General features: G+C 41.5%; 1 protein-coding gene across 3 annotated transcripts; it reads left to right on the forward strand.

Annotated features, from left to right (window-relative positions):
- Positions 1 to 732: 732 nt before the first annotated feature.
- ankrd33aa (ankyrin repeat domain 33Aa) lies at positions 733 to 18,364 on the forward strand. 3 transcript variants are annotated; one of them, XM_042099258.1, is made up of 5 exons: positions 733 to 814; positions 14,566 to 14,916; positions 15,068 to 15,197; positions 15,285 to 15,425; positions 16,377 to 18,364. In XM_042099258.1, the coding sequence occupies exons 2-5, from the start codon at positions 14,647 to 14,649 to the stop codon at positions 17,186 to 17,188; spliced, it is 1,353 nt and encodes a 450-aa protein (XP_041955192.1). In that variant the 5' UTR covers positions 733 to 814; positions 14,566 to 14,646; the 3' UTR covers positions 17,189 to 18,364. The 3 variants fall into 3 exon arrangements, with proteins under 3 accessions (XP_041955192.1, XP_041955193.1, XP_041955191.1); XM_042099259.1 differs by lacking the exon at positions 733 to 814 and adding an exon at positions 8,832 to 8,836 and having other exon boundaries at positions 14,662 to 14,916; XM_042099257.1 differs by lacking the exon at positions 733 to 814 and adding an exon at positions 10,891 to 12,833.
- Positions 18,365 to 26,433: the final 8,069 nt, after the last annotated feature.

Raw genomic sequence — 26,433 nt, forward strand, 5'->3', positions numbered from 1 at the left:
GAATGATTTATTGCCGTTGGTAACAATACAATGCAATATCAAAAATAAATTACTTGAACATCCTACAACAAAACAGTTTCTGGGATATTCATTTGTAGAGCTTTTGATGAAATATATAGGCCTAGGTTTACGTTTAAAACGATAACAATCGGCTACTGCTGGGCATGTGATAGGCCTACGTCCATGCTATGCGGAAAAACCTGAGTGGCAAGCAGCAACCTGATGCTGTCCTCAACATCCTGCATTAAACCGCAACTTCAATAGCTTTCTGCAACGCATTTTTGGCAGCTGCAGTCAGCCCTGCATCTGCAGTGTGTTGTCTGCTGGTGCCCCCTACTGGTGTCTCTAACAAATCACATTCACATCCTGTAGCTCTTCACACTTTTAGAACTTCTCCTCAATCTGGATAAACTCAATCTGGGAAGTAGTGCTTGTTCAGATAAGATCTAGTCTCAGAGGGCAAGCGATTTCTTTGATTCTAACCCTCTTTCGTTTTGAGTGTCTCTTACAGCTTTCCCTAAGGTTCAATTAGAGCTCAATTCTTGTCGGTTTCCTCCTTGTCGGTCTCCTTTTACAAATCACATGTTGAGTTGCGTCCTCACAGGATTCGCGGTCTGGTGTTGGGCTGCCTCTCTTCCTGTTCCTCTGTCTTACTTCCTGGCCCAGGCACATTCCTTTACTGTATTATTATGTCTATGGTATTAATAACTCTGTGAACGTTTGTGAAAACGGTTGCGATAAGCTCCCTTCCAGCCCTGGGATTGCGCTCATCTGGACCTATCCCTTAGGCTACTCCTTACACACCCCCATTCAGGTCAGGGCGGCTTCAGTTTTGTTTCACTCTTGTGGTAGACAGAGTGGACAGGGCTTGATGAATGAATGTGTTCCGCGAGAGAGAGAGAGAGAGAAAGTGGGGTGTAGAAAGAGAGATTTATTATGACCGCCGCTAGCGAAGCTAGCGAAGTGGTCATATAATGATTGTCAAAGTTTTTTTTTTTTCTTTTTTTTTTTTTTTTTTCAAGGGCCCACATCAACCTGGCCCATAATCACTCATTTGTGATTTGCACCCCCCCCCCGGTAAAAAATGAAAATGCAATATCATTCTGCTTTAATCGCCCCTATCTTCAGTTAAGATGTTCAGAACTGCACCAAATTGTATGTGTATGATTGACCTGGCATTCTCTGGGGGTATGCCAAGTTTCGTAGAATTTCATCCATGGGGGGGGGGGGGGGGGGGGTCTAAAAAATTTAGGTTATGTGTACATTTAGTGACTGTACACTCATTGGCCTGTAGATGGCGGTGCACACATATACACATGCACACACACGGCCGATACATAATTCAGTAGGATTAAAATAAAGCCAAATATTCATCAACATCATCATGGCTGCATTTCCAGTATTGGCGATAAGTGAGCCTCTCGCTGCAGCCTGCGGGAAGGCGGGGCTTGACATCAAGCCCAGCCCACATCCAAGTCAGCCATGTTTTTTTGTATTACGTCACGCAGTTTGAAATTGCTGGCGGCGAGAGGGAGGCAGCTATTACTGTTTGTGATGTTTTTAATGTTTTTAATTAGATATTTACCCCCTGGCAATAGGTTTTACTGTGTGTTTTGTATGTTTCGTATGTATGAATGGTATGTTATTGAATATACATGTTGAACAGTATATGAAGTGATGGTTTGCTATAACATGTAACGGGTATTTTTGCAAATAGCGCTACATTCTACAAACCAGCAACTTACTGCAAAACACTTTTTATTGTGTAATTCAACACGTAAACTGTGGATTCAAACCAGTGCAACAACTCGCAACAGCACCAACGTTTCCATAAGAACGCCGTTGTCACACTACTCGTTCGTCAGAAAGGAATAGCTAGCTGGCTAGCTAGCCAGCAAAGTTAACCACACAGATGGCAAGAGGCAGGCGGCGACCCACCGGTTTTGCTGTCGCTGGCGGACCGCTGAGTTTTTGCACATCGGTTCTACCGCTGCTTGCTATCTGGGCAGTAGCCTATATTTGAGATGAGGATATGTCTAGCTTGATCTAACCGGTTAACGTTACACAATGCATGCTTCTGTTTCACCTGTTACTAAAGCAAAATCGCCCCTTTGTAGGCTACATTTGGTTGTAATGGAGAATTCTTGCTGTTAAACTGATAGTCCATGATAATGAAACAACACACCATTCTACTTTTGAGGGCTAAATTTAATGAAATATGGCTCGTTTTCCGTTTGAACACATTGTCATCAATATTTAAAATGACCAGTTTTTATGAATGTGCATGTTATTGTTTCAAAACCGGAAATCAAATGAACGAAAAAGTACACGAACCCAATTACAATAACTAGCCTAGGCCTACATGAAAAAATCACTGTGGTTGCATGAAATGTCATTTATGTTTAGCCTACATCATCAGTTTCTATCATCTAATATGAAACAATATACTATATAATTCGCTACCAGACTGTCGGTAGCATAGATTGTATGTCTATGGTCGGTAGTAAAGCCAAAGCATATGGGGAGTGACGTAGGCAAAGAAAACATGGCTGAGTTGGATGTGGGCGGGGCTTGATGTCAAGCCACGCCTTCCCGCAGGCTGCAGCCAAAGATTGTTAAGGCGGAGCAAGATGTTTCATCAGGAGCCACTTCCGGGAACACGAGGGGGGGTCAAAATCCCCCTTTATGCAGAGCAGAGGCAGCGACTGCTCCATTGAAGTCTATGGGCATAGCTCAGAATTTCACCACATATGCTAAGGTCTTGGTTCTATAGAGTTAGGAATGTGAATTTCGGGCACGTTTTCATGATCCTCAAACCCTTCTGAACATTTCAGGTACATTTTTAGCATTTTTGAGCATTCCAGTCTGGAGAAAATCAACCTTATATCAGGTGTGAGCCGGTTATTTATGCAACGTACGCTCGTCAATACGTCATCGACACGCCTCTTTATGCAGACAGGATTCGATCCCCATTTCGCGCCCATAGACATGAACTACGACGAAGTATCTCGCTCCGCCTTAACAATCTTTGCTGCAGCGAGGTGTACTTGGGGGAGGGATAAGTAGTCGTTTGTCCACTAGATGGCGCATGGTTGCAGTGAGACATAATTTTGTTGGAAGTTAACCCTCTAGGCGCCACAGTCGACTTTAGTCGACAAGATGCGGTACTGAATAAAACGGCCGATTTAGGCAAATAGGGTGTCATATTTCGTTCGACCTCCACTCCACTAGATGGCTGACATGTCATACGTCATCCCTGAGTCGAAAAAAAGTCATGGTTTAAACAAAACTTTCGCGCTACAGCTACAGTGAATCAGTACGTGCAATACCGGAGCTAGTGTGTGTGTGAGCTACTTTATCAGAGCGATATTGTTAACGTCAGCGAGTATTTGCATTAGATTATCGTCTAATGGCATCAAAAAAGTTTACCTGAAATGAAGTGTTGGGTCTTCTATTCGTGGGGAATATCTGCCTTCAGAAAATGACGGTGATTCGTTTAGTGAGGCTTCAGATGCGTCCCTGCCTTGCAATGATGCAGCTGGACAAAGTGAGAGTTTACTCCATAGTTTAGCTTACACCAAGCACAAACGTTGAATCGTTTGCCCAATGTCACTGGTGGGAATAATGTTTCACGGGTTCGGAGTGTTCATCGGGAAGTTCGCAGGGTGTTAGTGGTGTGGCGAACGAGGCTGGAGGTAGCCTAATATCCATAGCGCTAGCTTCTGTCTTCTGAACGTGTGCCTCTCCACAATCGCGGCGACGGTAACGTGGTGGAGCCTTTGTCTAATGCCACTGGGTATGTTAGACGAGGTCGAAGTGCTCATAGGACAGTTAGGGGGGAACGTAGTGGCAGTGTGGGGAGTCGCAATGAGAATGACAGTAGGCCTAGTTCGAGCTGCGCAAATTCTCTCCACTCGGCGCGCGCGAGGCTGCTGCTCGCATGGTGGAGGTGGTGACACGCTCTCTCCCTCTCTCTCTCCCTCTCCCACACACACACATTAGGTCATGCATAGTCTATCACAAGATGATGGGAATGCCGGCCCTGTATGGATAGGGATAGGGAGTCATTATCTCTACAGCAAAAGGCCTGCTACATAAAAAAAAAAATGTCAGACATTTATTAGTAATGATTTACACTGTTGATTTGCTATCTCTTTCCCTGATCATTTAGGACATACATTATGTGTTCCTTTTTGTGTGTTCATGTCCTTGTGATGTGTGTGTCTTTGTCAGCTAAGAAAAAAAAACAAAAAAACATAAACAAAAACAACAAAAAGAAAAAAAATACTAACATTGTCTCTTGTCTTGTCTCGTCATCTCACTCCTGATCTGTGCCTTGCCGTGGCAAATGAGCTTTTGAACTAAACAGGTCTTGTCTACTTGTGTTTGTGTGTCATCTGAATAATATATATGTGCCCCATACATGGAATCAGAGTGCCTACTGTATGTAGTAAATGGAAAATCTCTGCAGCAAAAGGCCAGTCTACCGCTACATGCATTTGGTTTGTTTCTGCCATTTATTAGTAATGATTTACACAGTTTGTTCACTACTTACTATTTACCAGAGCATTCAGTATTGTGCAATATAGCATACAGAAGGTGAGGGACATTTTGGGGGGGAAGAAGTGGTGCATTTTATCATTCAAACATGCGACTTTTCATGAAAATTCTATAATCCAAGATGGCCGCCACCATATGACGTCATAATATGCAAATTAGATATAAACATTTAATCTCTACATAAACTTTGGGTCATCCTTAATATTTCTCTAATTTACAGAAAGTCTCTATCTCTTATCACTTTTAAGATATAGCCTTTTGAAATGAAGATGTCAAAATTGATTGTTTCAGAAAAAAACTTGGGTTGGAAAAACAATGGACGCTTCCTAGTTCCTACAAGGACTGTAGTTTACCGCAGGGAACGTCTAATAAGGATAGGACGATGTTCACATGAAATGTAATTCCCATTTCTTCTTGAAGCCGAAATAAATCTGAGAATGTTTATTGGACATGCTTGGTTTTTACTGCAGGTACGTTAATCTTATAATATCAATAAGGACCTAGGTACAATAATGTTACTGTTAGCGTTGGTTGAGTGATGGAGGCCAATTTGATTGCATTTGTAGAAAACTATAAATTATACCAAGCAAATTGATAGCAGCACTGTAATTGTATCTTTCGACTGTCATTTGTTGCACGTGCTACACAAATCATTCTGTGCAATGGAAGATTTACCAACTTTACACCGGTCTGATACAGTTTTGCCTATACATGCTGAGACTGAGACGCCTATTTATTTGTTTGAAGTGCGTGCAGGTTGTGAGAGGGAAATCGATGTGCTTTGATTCCAGCTTGGTAATTGTAGTCTGTGAGATTAAAAAGCACGTGTGTGTGAAGTATCCAAACAACGACACCTTCATTTCATTATGGCTGCTTTAGCAACACACCTTACTGTGTAGTGCAGGGGTCTCAAACACCCGGCCCGCGGGCCAAATCCGGCCCGCGTCCTGCCCAATTCCGGCCCGCGACGTATGACAAAATAATAATGTAATCCGGCCCTTGAGGCTATTAAACAACGATACTGATTAAAATAGACGATAGATCCAGGTACGGTGACAAATCTCATTTGTAGGCCTACTCTGCTCCACTATGTGCAAGACATCCATAGCTTGATTCAAACCCAAAATCGCTGCGCAAAGTTTTCAGGAAATACTTGTATTACACGCGAGAAACACAAAGACGTGAATATGTAATGACGCGGAAGCGATGCAGGCCATAGTGTTGCAGAAATTGAAGCAGAAATTAAGCAGAAATAGGCCTACACCAAATCTCGTGCGATGAAGTCTTAGGTAAGCTATGTTATTCACCTATTCTAATTCTGAAGGAGAATATCCTTTTGGAGATTATGATCGATCGTCTATGACAGTGATAGTCACGGTGCGTCTGTGAATGGAGGTGCGTGTATACAACGGTGTCCACTAAGCATACCATGCTTGTTTCGACCCTCTGCCCAACATATCTTGGAGGTTGCAGTGGTAATCGTGATGGTAGTGTCCGTAATGGATGTGGTACAGACAGCAGGGCTAGTAGAAATAGGGCTCTGAAGAACTACAAAGTCACCCGCAATATGATGCGAACTTCTGGGTACTGCAGATTACCCGCGATAGGAACTGTTTGACCAGAATACTTTATTGTAGGCCTATATTGTAGTAATCTATTACTAAACCACAACATATTAGGTGTTGGTATACATCTTAGGTGTTTTCCTTAATTTGTTATGTGGGTAATATGAAAAAAGGAAAGTAAACCTGCTTAAATATGTTCATCCAGTATTTACTGAAAGGTGCATAATTTGAGGTGCTTGCCATCCAGTGACAAATTACATGGGTAAATTTACCCCCTTCATAAACTTTTGTTTTACTCAAAGATTTTTACATTTACAGTAGGACTTCATCTCTGACCACTTTCAAGCCATGGCCTTTTGAAATTTTGATATAAAAATCCAATGGTGTTGCTTTCTGAACCCTGATGCCTAGTTTGCCAGGTTTAAAAAAGTTATGAGAGGAAATATTTTTATTTGGTGTGAAACACACACACATACCTGTTTTTATGTTTTTCATTTATTTTATAATTTGTATTAATATTTATTTTATCATTATTTTATTTATAAGCTAAGGTTGCTAGCACAGGTGTCTAAAACTAGATAAAAACACTTGCACTTTCTGTTTGCAGTTTTGTGTGGTATTTGAAAAAAAGAACATTGCATTTTCAGAAATAGCCGGCCCTCCAATCAGATGACGTTGGCAGAATTGGCCCCCAGCTCATTTGAGTTTGAGACCCCTGGTGTAGTGGGTCCCATTTAGAAGTGGCTACTTCATTCGCGGTTTCCTTGACTCATGGAGCTGCGTGAATTTTATTACAACTTTTCGCACGATATGGCAGTTTAAGTCCGCTTGATACTGTAAGGCATAAGCCATTGGTTTCCAAAGGAGATTTTATTTGTGTCGCCAGCATTGACAATTTATGTTGTAAATACAGACCTGTAGCTTAGGGAAGCTAACAGCTTTCTATTAGGATCTAGTTTGTTAGTTACAGTTTTGTCATAACTCCCTGATGCATTTTTGCATTTAGAATAGCCAGAGCGTGGATATCTCAATCGAAAAATTAAACAATATCGGGCGCCTATGGACTAGGCTGGGTGAACGAACCCAGCCTGATCTGCCTTGTTTTCGTAAAAGATTGAGCTTGGTCTGGTGAAAGCAAGACAAGCCATGGACCTCAGTTACACAATGCAAGGGAACATGAATCAGCCTATATTTGCACGAACAACAACGGACAACAGCTCTTCAACTTTGGCCCGTTAAAATGTGTATGAAAAGTCTAGCGACGCATTTCATCAAGGCCCATTTGGACATGTCAGTTATTTGCACCACTGGTTAGATGTAAAACAGCATTTCGTTTCAGACTACTGTTACTTAATTTGTGCATTGACAATAAAGTATCACATGAACTAAAGATGACTAAAATCTTATGCAGAAGAAGAAATATTCACAAAAAATCCATCTAAAAATGACCTTTGTTTTTGATAGCTGTTGAAAACGGCATGAAACTGACAGAGATGTTTTTGTTTATTAACAGTGTTGGGCAAGTTACTTCAAAAGCGTAAAGCATTATTTATTACTTGTTACTGTCATCTCAAAGTAATTTGTTACATTACAATATTACTGTCTTTGAATTGTAAGGCATTACACTACGTTTACATTACTTTCACCAAAATAACAGGAAATATGGATTTGGTGTTCTTAATAGATCTTCATGTGTTCAATGCAGCTCATTACACGGCAGGAGGTGATGTGGTATGGCATAATGACTGAGCCAGGCTTAAGGCTAACAAAATAACAATATGGTTGCAGTTATGGCTCATGGGACAATGTAGGCCCCAAAGGCCAAGGTCACTCACAACTTAATATAGTAAAATATAGCCATGAAATTGTATGTTGACTTTAAATGGTTCTCATCATTGCTGGTTGCCTTTCCTTCCACTTACAGTGGTGTAGACTTAATGCAAATAGTTTGAGAATAATGGTTACGATCTTTGTCTCTAAAAGCAACATTTTAGTTATTCTCACTGCTTGAAATGAGAATATAGCCTAACCATGTTAGATCTGTTGCATGTGTAACCCACCTTAAAGTTTGGTTACTAAGACCATAACTTTAGTTTTACAACAGTTTGAGTTCAATAAATATTTTAATATATAAATATGAATAAATAGAATAAATATGAAGAAGTAGCCAGAACAAGAAGCTGAGTTTACATTATTTCTTTTTCATTCTCTTTTTGGTCTGCTTGAAAGTGCAAGTATTCTAAAATACTTTTATTGTGGTATAGTCATCTCCTAGGTGACGGGTTTGTTTTTTCACGCTCGAGACTCCTCTTGAATGAAATTGATTAGACGTTACTGATAATCCTCTTAAAGGTGCGATTTGTAGGATTGTTACCGAACGTTCTGCAGGCCAAAATCAAAACACTGGTGAACGTTCTCAAGACTACCAGACGCGAGCCTCTTCTGAGTTGCCAGATGTAATTAAGACTTAGCTAACGTTAGTTGACCTGCAGCTGCTTTAACGTTTCTCCAACCATGACCCAGCTACACATTACGGAAACAGTGAAAACAAAAAATACCTCTCTAACCAACGTAACATATTTAGCTGAAGTTAGCGATGCAGATGAAGTTTAGCCTAGGCTACCTGTCGTGGAGAAATATGGCCAGCTCTGCGTCAGACTTGATATTCTTCGTTTGACGAAGACGTCACCATCTCAGGAAGCTCCTCCGATGTCCACTTAATTTGTTTCTTGGTTAAATTTTGGAAATTTGCCTGCCTCTCGTAGGCGTTCATGACTACAACTGACAGCTATTGACAGTTGGCCTTTGCTAATTTGGCAACCCAAATAGGAGGACGCGCTAGCCCATTATTAATACGCTATTCTAGAATGAATCGTTCAAAACATAAACGAAAATTCCAAGACATTCCGCCCCATAACACATTTTTTTTCATGGGTTTTACGGGGTTAGAGTAATGTTGTCAAATAAGCCATTACTTCAATTCATCGTGTTTCCTTACTCTCTGACAACATATGGTGATCATTTTTGGAATGGTTACAGTTTATTTTCCATTATTTACTACATACTGGACCTGAATAATACTCTTTATCTAACTCTAATCTAACTTTTTCTAAATCTATCTATCTATCATATTGAATCATTTTACCTTTCCTTATATCTATTTTTCTACGGATTGTTGAAGACCTGTGTTGTTTGAACCTCGAACTCCGGTGAGTTAAAATACTTCGCTAGCATTCTGCTAGCGAGTGATTAGCACCGTTAGCTGATAGTGCATTCAAGTCAATAGGATGATTAGCATGCTAGAAAACTGAGCTAACTAATTAAAAACCAATCGGAGATGCTTTTACTTTATTGTTCTTTTAAGTGCTGCTATTGTAATAATATTGTCTTTAAGTATGTTTTTGAGTAATAGAGAAGTTGTTAATGAATATATTGAATTACATGATTTTAAATATATGATCGTTGGTAGTAACGCTAACGTCGTAGTTTGTGCCTAGCTAAGTTAATAGGACTTAATTGAACTGGAATTGTAGTTCAATTGGAATTTAATGATATCTTACGACTTTGATATTGAATATATATCCTTAATTGTATTCTCAAACTGCTGTATGCAGATTGTTTTTTTATGTACACTGGAACACTGGATGGCGAGTCAGTCCCCTTGGATCGATTGAACTGTTCTACCCTTTCATACTGGATAACCAACCCCTTGAACTCACTGCCCTTTCATACTGGATAACCAACCCCTTGGATCTGTTCCCTGGATACAGATAAGCCTTCACACATACACTGACATTGTACACTCACACCACCTTACCCGGGTATTTCTTTTCTTTTGGACATTTGAGTTTTTTTACTATTGATTTGATACTTTGAATTTTTAAGAGCTCTTTTATTATTTTATAGGGTTTTGTATTTATTTATTATTTATTTTCTATTTACTAATATTTTCTCTTCTTTTCTCTTAGAGAAAATATATTCTTGCATTTAATAAACCTGCATTATTTATTTAGAACATTTTACATACTGGTGTCCTTGTCAATTTACTCCCCCCTTAACCTAGAACTGGCCTAAACTTAACAGTAACCCATAGAAGCACCTCCTTTTACTTTAAAGTACATTTTTTATTAAGTAGAGTAGAGGGGTGCTACACATGAATGGCAGAGATAACTCAAATTCCCTTCCTACAGTCATCTAAACAAGGCAATCAAATTCCAGGACCAGCATAGATTACTTTTTTAGTTCTTGGATAATCTTCTCTGGTGCCAATTGAGAATTCTCAATTTTGGATTAAAAAGCAAAGTAACTTCAGTTACTGAGAATTGTACCGAGTAAAATATTACTGAAATTGTATTGGTAATGCCTTACATTACTGTATTACAGCACAAAGCAATGCATTACTGTAATTACATTACTTTTTTAATGCATTACTCCCAACACTGTTTATTAATAAATAAATACATACATAAATAAATAAAAATATAACATTATGCTGATACCTTTTGCTTTTCCCAAATACAATGTAGCCTACAGGTGTAAGTGACCTTTTATCAATCCAGTTGCAATAGATGAACTGTGATCAACTGCCCTACTTGTGATTGTTTAGAGATTTTAAAGGTTTTATAACAATGCTACAACTTCTTTGGCTATTCTACAATCTATTCACCTTTTCAGCGCCAGTAGGCTACTTTCTGTGCAGCCGCATACACACACACACACACAGGCATGCCAAACAAGCATACACAAAAGTTTCAAGAGTGGGGAATGGAGTAAAAGATGGAGACAAATTGATTTTCGCGGAAAGGATGTACAGGACTGAGCGGCATATTTTGTACCGCTATGCGGTACATCTAGTTTGTTTTATCATGTGTGAGTAATGTATGTTTGAGTTATCCCCAACATTATCTGCATCTGAAATAATCCACAGCATCTATTCTACAGAAAATGTCAGCATCACATCACATAAATATCTGTTTTTATATAAGCATACACCATACCATTTTTCACAGATGTAGGATTTGTAGGTATCCTCTGTGACCGGCTGTGAGATCTGTTTTGATAGCCTACATATTGTAGAGTGGTAAATGCATTGTGATATAAGATGATATTTCTAAAAGCAGGCTGGTGTACATACAGTAGATGGTCTATTATAGTGGCTGACTTTGATTGGATTGGCCAGGATTCTAAATATTGGAGAAGAGTCAGATCCACTTGGCAGAGGCTGCTGAAGATGAGATAACAGGAACTAGATGACTACTCTCCTACAGCTTGTGATTCTAAACATGTCAGTTTCTACTGCACCCGCTCAGGCAGCTCAGTGGCACGGTGACTAATCCTCACGTGTTATAATATAGATTTTCACACAAATGACAACTCTTTAGATCAGTTTAGTCAATGTCTCTTTTTTAGTTCCATAAAATGCATCATCCATGTATAGTTTGGATAGTTAAACTTAAAAAAAAGAAAAGATGAAAAAGGTTTGAAAAATAAATTGTTGGCAAACAATTTTGGGCTTTGACAAACACCTGTTGCTGTATGTTTGATGACTGATCCAAAGGAGAACATGAACATGCTCTAAAAAAACGCAGACTGTCTCTAGGAATTACTTATAGGGCACCAACAAAGGTGCTGTAGTAGCCAAATCTTAAAAAACAAAACACACACAAGGCCCACACATTTTTCAGTCAGGAAAAAAATGCTAACTGGTGCCTCGCGCTGCCTCATGTTGTCCATGTGACTGTTACAACCAGTGGAGCTGTTTACCTGGGCTAGTCAAGACTCTTAGGCCTGTTTTAAGTGGCTGAGCGCCACCCCCCACTACTGAGTAGCTCTTTCTGAACACATTAGGCATGGACACTGAGTGCACCTGTGATTAAATGGATGCTTTTGGGCTGAAAGAGTTGGCTTCTGAAAAGCACCAAGCGTTTCAATCTGAACAATTACTTACTCATAATTCAATCAATGCAAAAAATATGGCAAAATGTTGGTTTATATCCTTACGTCTGTCATGTGTGGGAGTGTGTTAATATCAATGAGTGTAAATGTCAGCATGCTGTTTAGTGTGGGTGCTTATGAGTCTCCGTCTGTGTCTGTCCCATAAAATAGAGTCTTCTGCAGTGTTGGGGGATTTCCAGAGAGGGCATGCAGAGCTGTCAGACATCTGGAGATTACTCAGTCTCAGGCAGGGGGTAAAACCGCCCAAAACTACCCAATGATCCAGTGTGACTAAAGGTCCGCTTGCATGAAATTAGGAAAGATTCTTGCGACACGGAGAGTGAAAGACTTGAGGACAACAAGAGTGATGTGAGGCAAGAGAGAGAGAGAGGGGAGAGCAAAAAGCAGCCTGAGAGCCTGCTGCCGTTTCTGCCTGGCTAATCCTCAAATCTCCTGTAATCGGGATGAGAGGGAGCATGTTGCCTGATTTAAAAGAGCGTCTATGAAAAGATTTGGGAGGATTCTTCCACCATCGGGCAGCCTAAGTGGCCAGACGTGGAGCTTGGGCGGAGGAGGAGGAGAGGCAGAGGGAGGAGCAGCAGGGGGTCAGGCTGGAGCAGGGCTCTACTACGAGGACTTTAGCTAGTCGGTTCCAAAGCAGCACGAGGCGAGCAGGACGGTCCAGCAGCCGTGGTGAGATGCTGAGCTAGAGGAGGCAGAACACGAAGATTTGGAGAGCGTTCCCACAGACGGACACCACCGCACTCTTTTATGGTGAGGCCCAAAACAGGCAGTACTGTAGCTGGAGACGTGAATAACTTTAAAGGGCAGTAGGGTCATTGGCTGTGTGTTTGTGGTGGCTGTGTTCATTGTTGTTCCTTACCTCATCAAAGCGCTTATTGTTGGACATACTGAGGATGTTTAACCATGTTTATTGAGCAAATGGTGAAGTTCCTCTAGCAGAGATTGCTGTGCAATTGAAAAACTTTGCCTTGAACACCCCAGACTTTTTGGAAACATTAAAACAAGAGGGGGGCATCCATAATTTGATTTCAGGTCTGTGTCCGCATGATGATATAAAGATTGCACAACACATGGACATGTTTCAGCCAAGGGAGTAACATTGGCTTGGTCATGTGGACTATTGTTCAAGAGGCATGTGTGTGGCGATTGCTCGGAAAGCAGTCATGGCGATTTGTGGGGCGAAATGTGGTTCTCAGTGGACAGACTGTTTATGTTTCTGTGAAAGAGAATGTTTCCCATCCCCACCCTCTGTCTTTCTCACATTCACACAAACACATGCATGAAGAGACACACACACACACTCACACACACACACACACACACACACACACACACACACACTAAGCAGTGCCTCTGTCAGTATACTAAAGACAGATTGGTACAATATGTCAACAACAAATGTTGCTAAATATAGCCATACACTAGAAGGAAATAGCTTTTCTCTTTCTGTCCCAGCTTAAGCTTGTCATGTGGTTTGACCTGTGGATTGCACAGCATTTTACTCACTACCCATCCAGCATGAGGATTGGGATGTCAGAGAGTTGTTCAAGTGTATTACAATTGCATGTTTTGTGCATGTCATGCAGTTTCTTTCCAACTGTGATACAGCACACTTGAGGATCTTTGTACTTGTCTACTGGGCCTTATGAGATTACAGAGGTCCACTTCAGGCAATGGAAAACCAGGCAGGACTCTGAGTCTGACTGATGTTCAACAATGTCTAAGCCATTATCTGCAATGGAGAGCTCTTAAACTGTTTACCAACTGGATTGCTGCCACTAGTCACTGGGAAGATTGTAAAAAGCTGCAGCTTCGTCCTACATTCTTTCTTCAAAATGCTAATAGAGACATGCTAGCATGATCTCCAACCTTGTTCGCTGTGTTCTTAAAAATTTGACTTTTTGGCTTTATTTTATTTGACTTTTACAAAAGATATTTTTCTGACATTTATAAAGAGGTTAAGACACTTTTCTGACATTTATGAAGACTTGGCAACATACTATTATGAAGATAAACTTTAGTAACTTTCACCTTTTGTAACTCCAGAGTAGTTTTCCTGGCTTTGAGCCAGTTATCAAATGTTCTCAGTCAGCACGTTGCACATAAGGCTCCCACAGATTATTGCAGAGACTCTCAGATTACCTCCTGTCAATCACTGGTATCATCAGCGCAGAGCGATGTCAAGATGTAGATCCTCATCTATTTCAGGCCAGGCCAAATTCACTCTTGCCTAAGAGTCTCATTGAGGTCATAACCTCTGCTTTCAGCTCAGGACACAGAGACATGAGGTGAGAGGTGAGCATGCTCATCTTAAGCCGCCTGGTGTGTTAACTCATAATGCTACTCTTCTCTGTCCCACCACACACCCACCCACCCACACACACACACACACACAACTACACACACACGCGCACACACACACACACACACACACACACACACACACACACACAACTATACACACACACACACACACACACAGGCCCGTGAGCAGATAGCAGTCCTGATGCAGTCTGAGACCCTGAGACTCGTGTGGGCGTGAGAGCTGGCTCCAGGGGGCCCGATGGCGGCGGCGAAGGAGGAGGATCCCCACTTGGGCTCCGGCCCCGACCCGGAGGTGTCTGAGGTGTCCTTGTCTGGGGACAGCGGGGACTCGGGGAGCGTCCTGTCGGAGGACTCCATCCTGCCAGACTACGAGCGCGAGGAGCAGAATGGAGGCCCCATCAACACCCTGTACCAGGCCTGTTCTAGGAACGCAGCTGCGTCCCTGCGCAGGATACTGGAGAGGGGAGTCACGCGCGAAGAGGTCATGGAACTGGACATCAACGGCAGGGTAAATATTAACTCAGGTGGTATAACACTCCATAACACTCCATACCATCAGAATGTAATGCAATGTATGACTCATCTTTCTCTCTCTCTCTCTCTCTCTCTCTCTCTCTCTCTCTCTCTCTCTCTCTCTCTTTCTCTCTCTTCATTTTTAGAATGGCCTGATGCTGGCTGTCTCTAAAGGCTTTGTGGACATTGTGAGTGGACTACACACATGTCCCTTTGTTGACATCAACCATCAGGACAATGATGGCTACACAGCTCTCATGATCGCAGCGCAAGCAGGTTGGCACCTAGCTGAGTGGCATTGGCCGAGCTCTCACCCGCCTTTACACACACAGCCTTGACATGTCGCTGTCGCTCTGTTCCCAGGCTTTGTGAACATTCAGAACTACATCCTAAACTACTACTCTGGAGTGGACCTGGAGCTGACGGACACCCGCGGCTTCACCGCACTCATCAAGGCTGCTATGCAGGGCAACAATGACTGTGTGGCTTCCTTGCTGATGGCGGGTAAGAGGTTGCTCTTGCTTCTGAGTGCACCCTGACATTGCTCCTGGACTCCTGCCTGCCATTTGTGTAGCAACTCTTTGCCCATCAAGACCATAGATAATAGAGAATAGATTCATCATAGCACCATGCTGAAATGCAAGACCCATAATAGATCCATACATATACAGTATATATAAGATTTATGTACCATTGGGACTATATAGGGTTCGAAATATCACCTCTTTTCCTTCTCCTATCCAACCCCTGTAAATCTCTCCCCTCAGGCTTTCATTTAAAATGGCTTGCTGAGAATATGGGGCTTGTCCCACATTTCTGAGATGTCTTCAAAAAGTTGACATTTTATGTCCTGGGGGAAAAAACAGATTGACATGGTGAGATGATGACGCACATGCAGGTCCCAACCTGAGGACAGTGGCTTGTGCTGATCTCCTCCAGCTAATCTGTTACTGCTCTTGGCTAGCGCTGGATTAGGCATGTGTAGATTTACCAGGATTTATTCAGGCATGCTTTGGATATTCCAGTCACACCTATTACTAGCGCAATCAAATTAGCACAAGTCATAAATTAGGTAACACTTATCTTTTTCTGGTCTCCATACTGCTTACACATACACTTGATTGCATATGTTCTTAATTATGCTAACAGGGGATCAACCTGACAGACAGACATTCATTTTAACAGGGAGTCGACTTGATTCAAACTATTTAGGAGAAAATTAGCCATTAGGCATATCATTTTGATGGATTGTTTCTTACACTGAAAGATTAAGTATTAGTCATCGCATACAAAATATGTTCCTATAGTGACCACTAGGTGGAGCTGTAATATAGTTGAACTTGCACTTTTCCACTGCTACTGCTACTTTATACTTTTTTCCCCAAAAAACCTTTTCTCTCAGACCCTGTTGAAAAAATGTCCATGTTGACATCACTGTTTCCTGTCTCTTCTCAGGTGCAGACATAAATGCAGTGGATGTCAGGCGAGGGAAGGACGCCCGAGACTGGGCCCTTAAAACTGGCCGCTTCGAGACCTTGAGCCGCATCCGGCGGCTAAACGCCAGGCCCTGCGCTGAGCAGTTCTGCGAGAGCTTCGTGCCCGAGTGGCCGGACCTCAAGGACCTGGTGGCAAAGGCCACGGCCACCAAGAGTGCTGGCCAGAAGGTGGCCCACCGACTCAAGTCCACCTTCAGCTTCAGCTTCCCCCAGGACCCTCAGGACAATGGCGTGCTGGACCACATGGTGCGCATCACCACGAGCATCCACAGCCCCCTGGTGGCTACGGGCTGCCGGCCACTCTGTCCCACCAGCCCGCCCCAGATCGGCAAGCGGCGCATGGCTGTGCCCGAGCTGATGGAGAAGCACCCGGGCCGCGAGCTTGAGGAGCGCAGCGTGCGCCACAGCAACGGCTCCGTGTCCTCGGCCTCGCCGTCCGTGGCCTCCACCTCGTCCGTCTCCCTGGCGTCCTGCTGCTCGGACGCCGAGCGCCGCGGCAGCATCATCTCCAACGGCGTCAACAAGTTCATTCCGCGGAGCATGAGCCGCCGGAACAGCGTGTTCCCCGCCGGCTGCATCCCCCAGATCAAGGTCACCAAGTCGAGCGATCCCACCCCCAAGAAGGAGAAGAAGAGGAAGAGGTCCAAGAACCCAGGCCACCTGGAGCCGCCCATCTGGAAGTACAAAGAGGCCAAGGAGGAGAGGAAGAAGGAGAAGAAGAGACTGGAGAAGGAGAAGGGGGACAAGGACAAGACGAAGAAGAAAAAGTAAATGGACATCGGTCAGAGACTTCAGCCGTGGTGTTGAGTGTGTGCTCAGAGTCCCCACGGGCATTTGAATCAACACTTCCACACCAGCACACAGGGTTGGCATCAGGGTTGATTGACTGTGTCCATGATGTATGGTCTCTGACAGCCATGCTTACAGCCCTGCACTTACATGTCCACTATTACGTGGATATTGACTTTCAAATGCACTGATGCTGACTTTGTGACACTTAGTCTTCCTGTATGGCTTTTGAGAGCATCAGTAAGTGTTGGTAAATAATGTCCACTGATCTGAAACTTATGAGCCCATTTCCAAAGAATTTTGTAAATTCTTCTTACATGGGCCTGTGTTGACCATATGCAGATAAATGATGTGATGTACAGTATGTACAGTAACTATGAAGTTGAAATGAAGCTCCTTGCTCCCTTTGAGCCAAAGACAACTTGCTAGTCATAAGTTTCTACTGTACATATATTTTAGGCAAAGAAAGTGTCAGGATTCCCATACTAACTGTCCACTCTGTTCACCAAGCTAGCAATAGGAGGCTTTTGCCAACTGTTGATTGTGGATTAACAGTGGCTACCATATGGTCTCTACTAATCACCCTTGGCTGTGTAGCACGTTTCTGTGAGTGGAATGATGTGAAACACATTACAGTTGTAATTTTCATGTCTGTGGACTTCTGAAGAGACTTTTGTTTATTTGTTTTCTCTCTCTAATGCCCATCTGGGGTTTACGTTTCAACCGTATGGGAAAATGATTTCCCTTCTTTGCCATCGAAAGGACTTTTTAGACGAGTGCTTTAATTTCAATCGAAGGATTTACACCATCTTTGTATACTACCGAAGGGGTAATAATGGTTTACCGCACCAGACTAAGTCACACTGACATAGTTGTTTCACAGTGCATAGGTACTTAATGTATGTAGCCCTTTATGCAATGACTTTCAACTATGCCTCTTCAAAGTGCTGCACTATGCCCAGAATTGCAAGAACAAATATTAGTTCATCTGAAATGATACTTGAGCCAAACTGTGACGATTGTATTTACCTCTGTACAGTATATTACTTATATTACAGTTATTTAGTCTACAGTTACAGAGTAGCATCTTGCACTTGAACATAAAATCTGAAGTACATTGGGTTAAATAAAAATGAATAGGTCTTTTAGAAAATAAGGATGCAGTGTTGTATTGTTTAAGACTATGAAAACTATTTCCACTGGTGCACAGTTTTTCATATTTTTTCTGACAAGACAGGGCAATAGTTCATGATATCACAAGAGAGTACGCGAAGCTGTGGCGTTTGGCTAATTCCTGCTATTACAGGAACAGAAAGGGTTTAACTTGGCTGTCGTGGTCTTGGTCTAGTAATCCACTCACCATGGCAATGTTATGTAACACACATGACATGGCCACACTTGATGTGAAAAGTGATAAACAACAATACCAACTTTTCAAAGCTTTTCAAAATGATGAAACCTCCAATTTTGGTCTCTCTTCTCATATACATTTTAAAGCTATGTCTGAATGAAATGCCACATTAATTCAGAATGCATACTATGAAACAGAACTTTCAACACATACTACAGTATGAAACAGAACGTTCACTGAACTGACCAAATAAAACCAAAATAGCAGTCTCAGATCCACATCTAAGGCCAAAGGTCTAGACATCTTGTGAAATGTTCTGAATTTAGGTAGAAAGTTTAAGCCTCGAGCCTACAAGTGTGGTTTTCGTGGAGGAAATGGGAACCGTTGTAAACACAGGACACATACTTGCTTAATTTCCTCATGTCTAATTTCTCAACCTCTATGTCACACTCTACCATAACATCTCAGCTCTAAAACATTTGTGACACAATGCAGCTGTTCTGTGCAGATGCATTAGTGTTGTGGGCAGGATAAGGGGTTCTTTAAGCTGATTTAGAGGAAACTCTTTAAGACTATCTGTAGGAAGTTGGACTTTCCATCATGATGATGCCCTTGTGAGGTGTGTTGAGCCAAAAAAGATTTTATGCACCACTTTATAAAATATGCCAATCACAACTGGGATTCAGGAATGAAACGTCAGTCAGTAGATCACCTATAGAGGTGATATAGCTTCCTTCATAAAGGACCATATGGGTCCATGGGTCATAGATCATATCAAGTATCAGCAAACTTATTATAAACAATTTCCTCAATACCATGGTGAACAGAGTTGATTATGCTTTATATAATAATTCAGTGTTAGAGTGTGTGTGTGTTAGCCTAGAAATCTAGACACGCCTCATTTGCTGCCAGGGCTAGTCTAGCAACTCTCCGTTGGCTTGTGAGCTCGAAAAATTAAACTTCTATCAGGCCAATCAAATCGTGTATAGAGTCGTTAGGCGAGCTTAACATAATCATTGATGGCAGTGTTGCAACGGTTTGGCTTGAATTCCCTGCTACTTCCCTGCTACAAATAAGATAATGTTGCTGTTGGCGAACAGTGTGACACGAGTTAAGCTTTAATTAAGTTGGCAAAAGTTTGAACTAGCTCCGCTGGTGGGAAACGCATGGGGCTCATAGCTTTCCTATTGCGTGCAGAGGGAATTTGAAAGACAACCAATTCTCCCGCCCCTCGGACTGAGCACTGCGAACAGTGTGCCCAGACCCTACATTTTAATGTGGGTCTGGCTCGTCAGGCTGTGTGTGTGTGTGTGTGTGTGTGTGTGTGTGTGTGTGTGTGTGTGTGTGTGTGTGTGTGTGTGTGGTCATTGTTGTTGGAGTATGTAGCATACTCACAGACCTACAGTAAACACTCATTTAGCCTATGAATATTTCTAACACATATTTCTTTGTGCACACTGTATTTTTCTCTTGCCTTTACCAGCATGCTGCTTAACACGCTGGAGGCCAAATTATCTTGTTTTGATCAAATTTGTCTGCCAGAGCATCAAGCAAATTTGTCTTGAGAAGAAGTCTTAAAATAGGTCAAAATTATCTTACGAGTGCTAGGTAAGTCTATACCAAAATCAATATTACAATCGTTCTTATTATAAAATTAAATAAGATAAATGTATACAAGATCACATAATAACACTTGGTAAGATAAGCAGTTTTTGCAGTGCATAGATCACACAAAAGTATTTCTCAGAAAATCATCTCAATATCATACAAAGGTGGATAGATTGACAGTGCTATATACGTAAAGATAATGTTTTAATGGGATTGTTTCTTTTTGTGTGAAGATATTCCACAGATTTGCCACAACACAATTTGCCACAACTGCAGCAACTGCCACAACTACAGCAAGAACTGCAAGAACAAGAGCTGACTACTTTGGCTTTTGGTTTGGCTTGTGTGTGTGCACATGGAATGGGTTAACATGACCCCTGGAGGCAAACATATGAAAAAATGGTCATCCTAGGCCCTACGGTTTTCAAGATATTCACAGAAAACTGTGTCTGCCCTACCCTCCTTTCAGGGGGTCCAGTACAGCGGGGGGGCTACAGATCAAAACCAAAAACGATGGTTCCATGCTATCCATGTGGGGTTACATGCCCACCAAGTTGCATGTACCCCGGTCTTTCAGTGTCCAGTGTCCAGTGTTTAGGAGGACCATTTTTTTTTTGTATGTTGATCTCAAGGGGCCATGTCAACCCATTCCATAACCACTCATTTCATGTATAGCGCCACCTAGTTAAACACAAAAAAGTAAAAATGAGGTGGTGTAATTGAAGGTATCTGTGACCTAACATAGTCAAAACTGCACGAAATTGGAAGTGTAGGATCATTATGACACCCTCTGTATGCACGCCAAGTTTTGTGGAATTCCGTTCATGGGGGGCCACACAATAAATTAATTTATGTTACTATACACCAACTGGCCTGTAGGTGGCCGGAGACAGTTTTCTGTGAATATCTCGAGAACCGTAGGGCCTAGGAGGTCCACCTTTTTTTTGTATGTTGGTCTTAAGGGGGCATGTCAACCCATCCCATTACCACTTATTTCATGTATAGCGCCACCTAGTTAAAAATTAAAAAGCAAAAAATTAGGTGTTTTCATCTCAATATCTCTGGCTGACAAGGTGAAAACTGCACGAAATTAAAAGTGTAGGATCATTATGACACCCTCTGAATGCATGCCAAGTTTTGTGTACTTTCGTTCATGGGGGGCCTTACAATAAAATAATTTATGTGTACATTTAGTGACGTACACCAACAAGGATTCCCGGGACACTGAAAGACCGGGGTACACAAAACTTGGTGGGCATGTACCCCCACATGGATAGCATGGAACCGTCATTTTTCGTTTTCATCTGCAGCCCCCCCGCTGGACTGGACCCCCCGAAAGGAGGGTAGGGCAGACACAGTTCTCTGTGAATCTTTTATGGTATGTTGGTCTCAAGGGCCCACATCAACCTGGCTCATAATCACTCATTTGTGATTTGCCCCCCCGGTAAAAAATGAAAATCAGTAGGATTAAAAGAAAGCCAAAATAAATATTCATCATCATCATCATGGCTGCATTTTCAGTATTGGCGAGAAGTAGTCGTTTGTCCACTAGATGGCGCATCGTTGCAGTGAGACGTAATTTTGTTGGAAGTTAAAAGTGGGTTGGAAAAAACAATGGATGCTTCATACAAGGACTGTAATTTACCGCAGCGAACATCTAATAAGGATAGGACGATGTTCACATGAAGTGTAATTCCCATTTCTTCTTGAAGCCGAAATAAATCTGAGGATGTTTATCGGACATGCTTGGTTTTTACTGCAGGTACGTTAATCTTGTAATATCAATAAGGACCTAGGTAATGTTACCGTTAGCGTTGGTTGAGTGATGGAGGCATTTGATTTATTGCATTTGTAGAAAACTATAAATGCGGTTATACCAAGCAAATGTATAGCAGCACTGTTTGTATCTTTCGACTGTCATTTATTGCACGTGCTACAAAATCATTCTGTGCAATGGAAGATTTACAAACGTTACACCGGTCTGATACAGTTTTGCCTATACATGCGTGAGACTGAGACGCCTGTTTATTTTGTTTTATTAAGTGCGTGCAGGGTGTGAGAGGGGAATCGATGTGCTTTGATTACAGCTTGGTAGTTGTAGTCTGTGAAATTAAAAAGCACGTGTGTGTGAAGTATCCAAACAATGACACCTTCATTTCATTATGGCTGCTTTAGCAAAACACCTTAAGCTACTGTGTAGTGGGTCCCATTTAGAAGTGGCTACTTCATTCGCGCTTTCCTTGACTCATGGAGCTGCGTGAATGTTATTACAACTTTTCGCCACGATATGACAGTTTAAGTCCGCTTGATACTGTAAGGCGTAAGCCATTGGTTTCCAAAGGAGATTTTATTTGTGTCGCCAGCATAGCCTATTGACAATTTATGTTGTAAATAGGCCTACCTTATAATCCTACCTGTAGCTTAGGGAAGCTAACAGCTTTCTATTAGGATCTAGTTTGTTAGTTACCGTTTTGTCATAACTCCCTGATGCATTTTTGCATTTAGAATAGCCAGAGCGTGTATATCTCAATCGGAAAATTAAACAATATCGGGTGCCTATGGACTAGGCTGGGTGAACCCAGCCTGATCTGCCCGCTATTTATTTTTTGATTTCTTAAAAGATTGAGCTTGGTCTGATGAAAGCCAGACTAGCCATGGACCTCAGTTAAACAATGCAAGGGAACATGAATCAGCCTATATTTGCACTAACAATAACGGACAAAAGCTCTTCAACTTTGGCCCGTTAAAATGTGTATGAACAGTCTAGCGACGCATTTCATCAAGGCCCATTTGGACATGTCAGTTATTTGCACCACTGGTTAGATGTAAAACAGCATTTCGTTTCAGACTAGGCTACTGTTACTTAATTTGTGCATTAACAATAACGTTTCAGACTACTGTTACTTAATTTGTGCATTGACAATAAAGTATTACATGAACTAAAGATGACTAAAATCTTATGTAAGAAGAAGAAACATTCACAAAAAAGCCATCCATCCAAAAATGACCTTTGTTTTTGATAGCTGTTGAAAACGGCATGGAACTGACAGAGATGTTTTTGTTTAAAAATACATAATAAATAAATAAATAAATAAATAACATTATGCTGATACCTTTGGCTTTTCCCAAATACAATGTAGCCTACAGGTGTAAGTGACCTTTCATCAATCCAGTTGCAATGGATGAACTGTGATGAACTGCCCTACTTGTGATTGTTTAGAGATTTTAAAGGTTTTATAACAATTCTACATCTTCTTTGGCTATTCTACAATCTATTCACCTTTTCAGCACCAGTAGGGTACTTTCTGTGCAGCCGCACACACACACTCAGGCATGCCAAACAAGCATACACAAAAGTTTCAAGAGTGGGGGATGGAGTAAAATATGGAGACAAATTGAAGTGTGATTTATTTTCGCTGAACGGATGTACAGGACTGAGCGGCGGTCGTATTTTGTACCGCTATGCGGTACATCTAGTTTCTTAAGAAATACTACACATTTGATGCTGTTTAACTCATTTGTAAATGGTGCACTGTCATTTAAGCCCATTGTGGCCACGTTCTCATAATGATCTTTTTTTACCAGCTCCATTGAAATATAGCCTATAGCTAGTCCACAAGCTCTAATATTGTTTGTACCACATGAATTGTACAATATTAACAATGATAAGCATGATATTAAGTTGGTATAAACAGTTTTCATTCCTTTGGAAATAGAAGCATGTAATGACATGATGCTAGCTAGACATTTTCTGTTTGCTATTAAAAGTGAATGATGAGCCTGAGCCAGTCACCTAGCTATCTGAATGGAATGTGTTTCAATCGGCATAATATGTGCTTCATGTAAACAAATTATTGAAAACTTCAAGACTCACCAGTTCCATTACACAAAGGCAAAGACAACTCTTCATATTTTTGTCCATTTTTCAAATCACAGTGAGTGCAGCCTACATACATGTTTATAACTGGTCAGTAGTGGAAATCGGATAAATCCGCAATCTCCTCTAACCTCGTCTTTGTTGCCTTCCTTTTATAAGTTTCTTATATTAAAAAGGAGATATCAATTATCATCAACAACGCCAAGCCAGCTGGAGCCTGCCAATCGTTTTCTCTCCTTCTCGTGTGCGCTCAGACGCGCTCTCAATTAAATGGAGTACGTTCAAGTTGGATCTTAATGGAGAGGACCCGAAAAGTATCGTCTTTATGTAACTGTTGCTGTTGGTGCATTTTGACATTGTAAACGTTATCTAACAAGAGTGAAAAGCAGTTTGCAGTAAAGCTACTATTTGGCTAAATGTTGGTTCCTCTTTATCTTCAGCTAACTCCACAGACAGTAAAATAAACTCTCAGGCTTGCGGTTTTAGGTTTTGCGGCTTCTGTTACGTGACATCAGCCCCCCACAAAGGTAAACACTATTGAGTGTTTTGTAACGCATTATGTATTTCAAAATGAATCGCGGCGATTAACACGTTAATTTTGATGGCCCTAAAGACACCTGGACTCGGTCGAGACCAAAAGCCATATTTGGCAAGACCAGTGGCCGAGACCGAAACAAGACCAAGTCCAAATAAGTCCGAGACAAGTCCGAGACCGTAGAAAAACGGTCTCGAGTCCGGACTCGAGTACTACAGCCCTGTGTTAGGCCACAGATACCTGTGATTACAACACCTCATTTTTACTTTTTTGTGTTTAACTAGGTGGCGCTATACGAAATGAGTGGTTATGGAATGGGTTGACATGGCCCTTTGAGATCAACATACAAAAAAAAATGGTCCTCCTAAACCCTACGGTTCTCGAGATATTCACAGAAAACTGTGTCTGCCCTACCCTCCTTTCGGGGGGTCCAGTCCAGCGGGGGGGCTACAGATCAAAACGAAAACAGGAGGTTCCATGCTATCCATGTGGGGTTACATGCCCACCAAGTTTCGTGTACCCCGGTCTTTCAGTGTCCCGGGAATCCTTGACGGAAATTTGGACATGCGAAAAAGAAAAAAAAAAGAAAGAAAAATCTGACTAAACCTATATGACCGCCGCTTCGCTGCGCGGTGGTCATAATAAGACAAAATGAATCAAGACACACACAAAAAAAACACAACAGGAAAATAAAACTAAAATAATATGTATATATATATATATAGCCTATAATTACATTCCACAATTCATTTAAAAGCCATTAATAGCATATGTTCTTTTAACTTGGCTTTAAAAGCACCAATAGTTGGTGTAGATCTAATGTGAAAAGGGAGGTTGTTCCACAACTTGGGCCCAGCTACTGAAAAAGCACGGTCACCTTTATTTTCTTAGACGACTCTGAGGTACTGAGAGCAGTTGTTTATCCGATGACCTCAGAGTTCTGGGAGGGCAGTGAAAGTGTACAAGCTCACTTAGGTATTGGGGAACTTGTCCATTTAAAGCTTTAAAGACAAAAAGAAGAATTTTGTAATCTACTCTAAATTTCACTGGTAGCCATTGCAGAGATTTCAAAACTGGAGAAATATGTTGTGTCTTTTTAGACTTGGTGAGCAGCCTTGCAGCTGCATTTTGCACCATCTGAAGTCGGGATAGAGTGGATTGAGTGACACCAAAATAAAGGGAGTTACAGTAGTCCAGGCGGGATGAAATAAAGGCATGGATCAATATCTCAAAGTCTTTGAAAGAAAACATAGTTTTGGCTTTACTCAAGATTCTAAGGTGGTAAAAAGATGACTTGACAACAGCATTAATTTGTTTCTCAAATTTAAAATCAGGGTCAAGTAGAAAGCCAAGATTTCTTGCATAAGGTTTTACAAATCTGGCAAAAGACCCTAGTTCACTAATTGCATTATTTGCAGCTTCATGTGAACCAAAAAATAGAATTTCTGTTTTGGATTCATTCAGTTTTAAAAAATTGGTCGACATCCATTGTTTAATCTCTTTTAGGCAATCAAGCAATGGGTTTAGAGCACCAGAGGAACCACATTTAAATGGGAGATACAGTTGTGTATCATCCGCATAGCAATGATAGGATATACCATGCTTTTTCATAATTTGACTGAGTGGCAACATGTACAGTGAGAATAAAATACAACTAAGCACTGATACCTGTGGAACACCATAAGATAAGGGGGCAGATGAAGATGAAGTATCATTGAAAGAAACTGAAAAGGTTCTTCCCTCTAAAGTCAAAGTCAAAGTCAAAGTCTGCTTTATTGTCAATTTCTTCACATGTCAAGACATACAAAGAGATTGAAATTGCATTTCCTACTATCCCACGGTGGAGACAAGACATA

This window comes from Alosa sapidissima, chromosome 7, assembly GCF_018492685.1.
Source record: "Alosa sapidissima isolate fAloSap1 chromosome 7, fAloSap1.pri, whole genome shotgun sequence".
Lineage (NCBI taxonomy): Eukaryota > Metazoa > Chordata > Actinopteri > Clupeiformes > Clupeidae > Alosa > Alosa sapidissima.

Excerpts from the sequence above, each read along its gene's own strand:
- ankrd33aa (XM_042099258.1), top strand. The coding sequence starts at position 14,647 with ATGGCGGCGGCGAAGGAGGAGGATCCCCACTTGGGCTCCGGCCCCGAC. Across the intron at positions 15,198-15,284 it reads CATGATCGCAGCGCAAGCAG|GCTTTGTGAACATTCAGAAC; the intron begins GTTGGCACCTAG and ends CTCTGTTCCCAG. Across the intron at positions 15,426-16,376 it reads GGCTTCCTTGCTGATGGCGG|GTGCAGACATAAATGCAGTG; the intron begins GTAAGAGGTTGC and ends GTCTCTTCTCAG.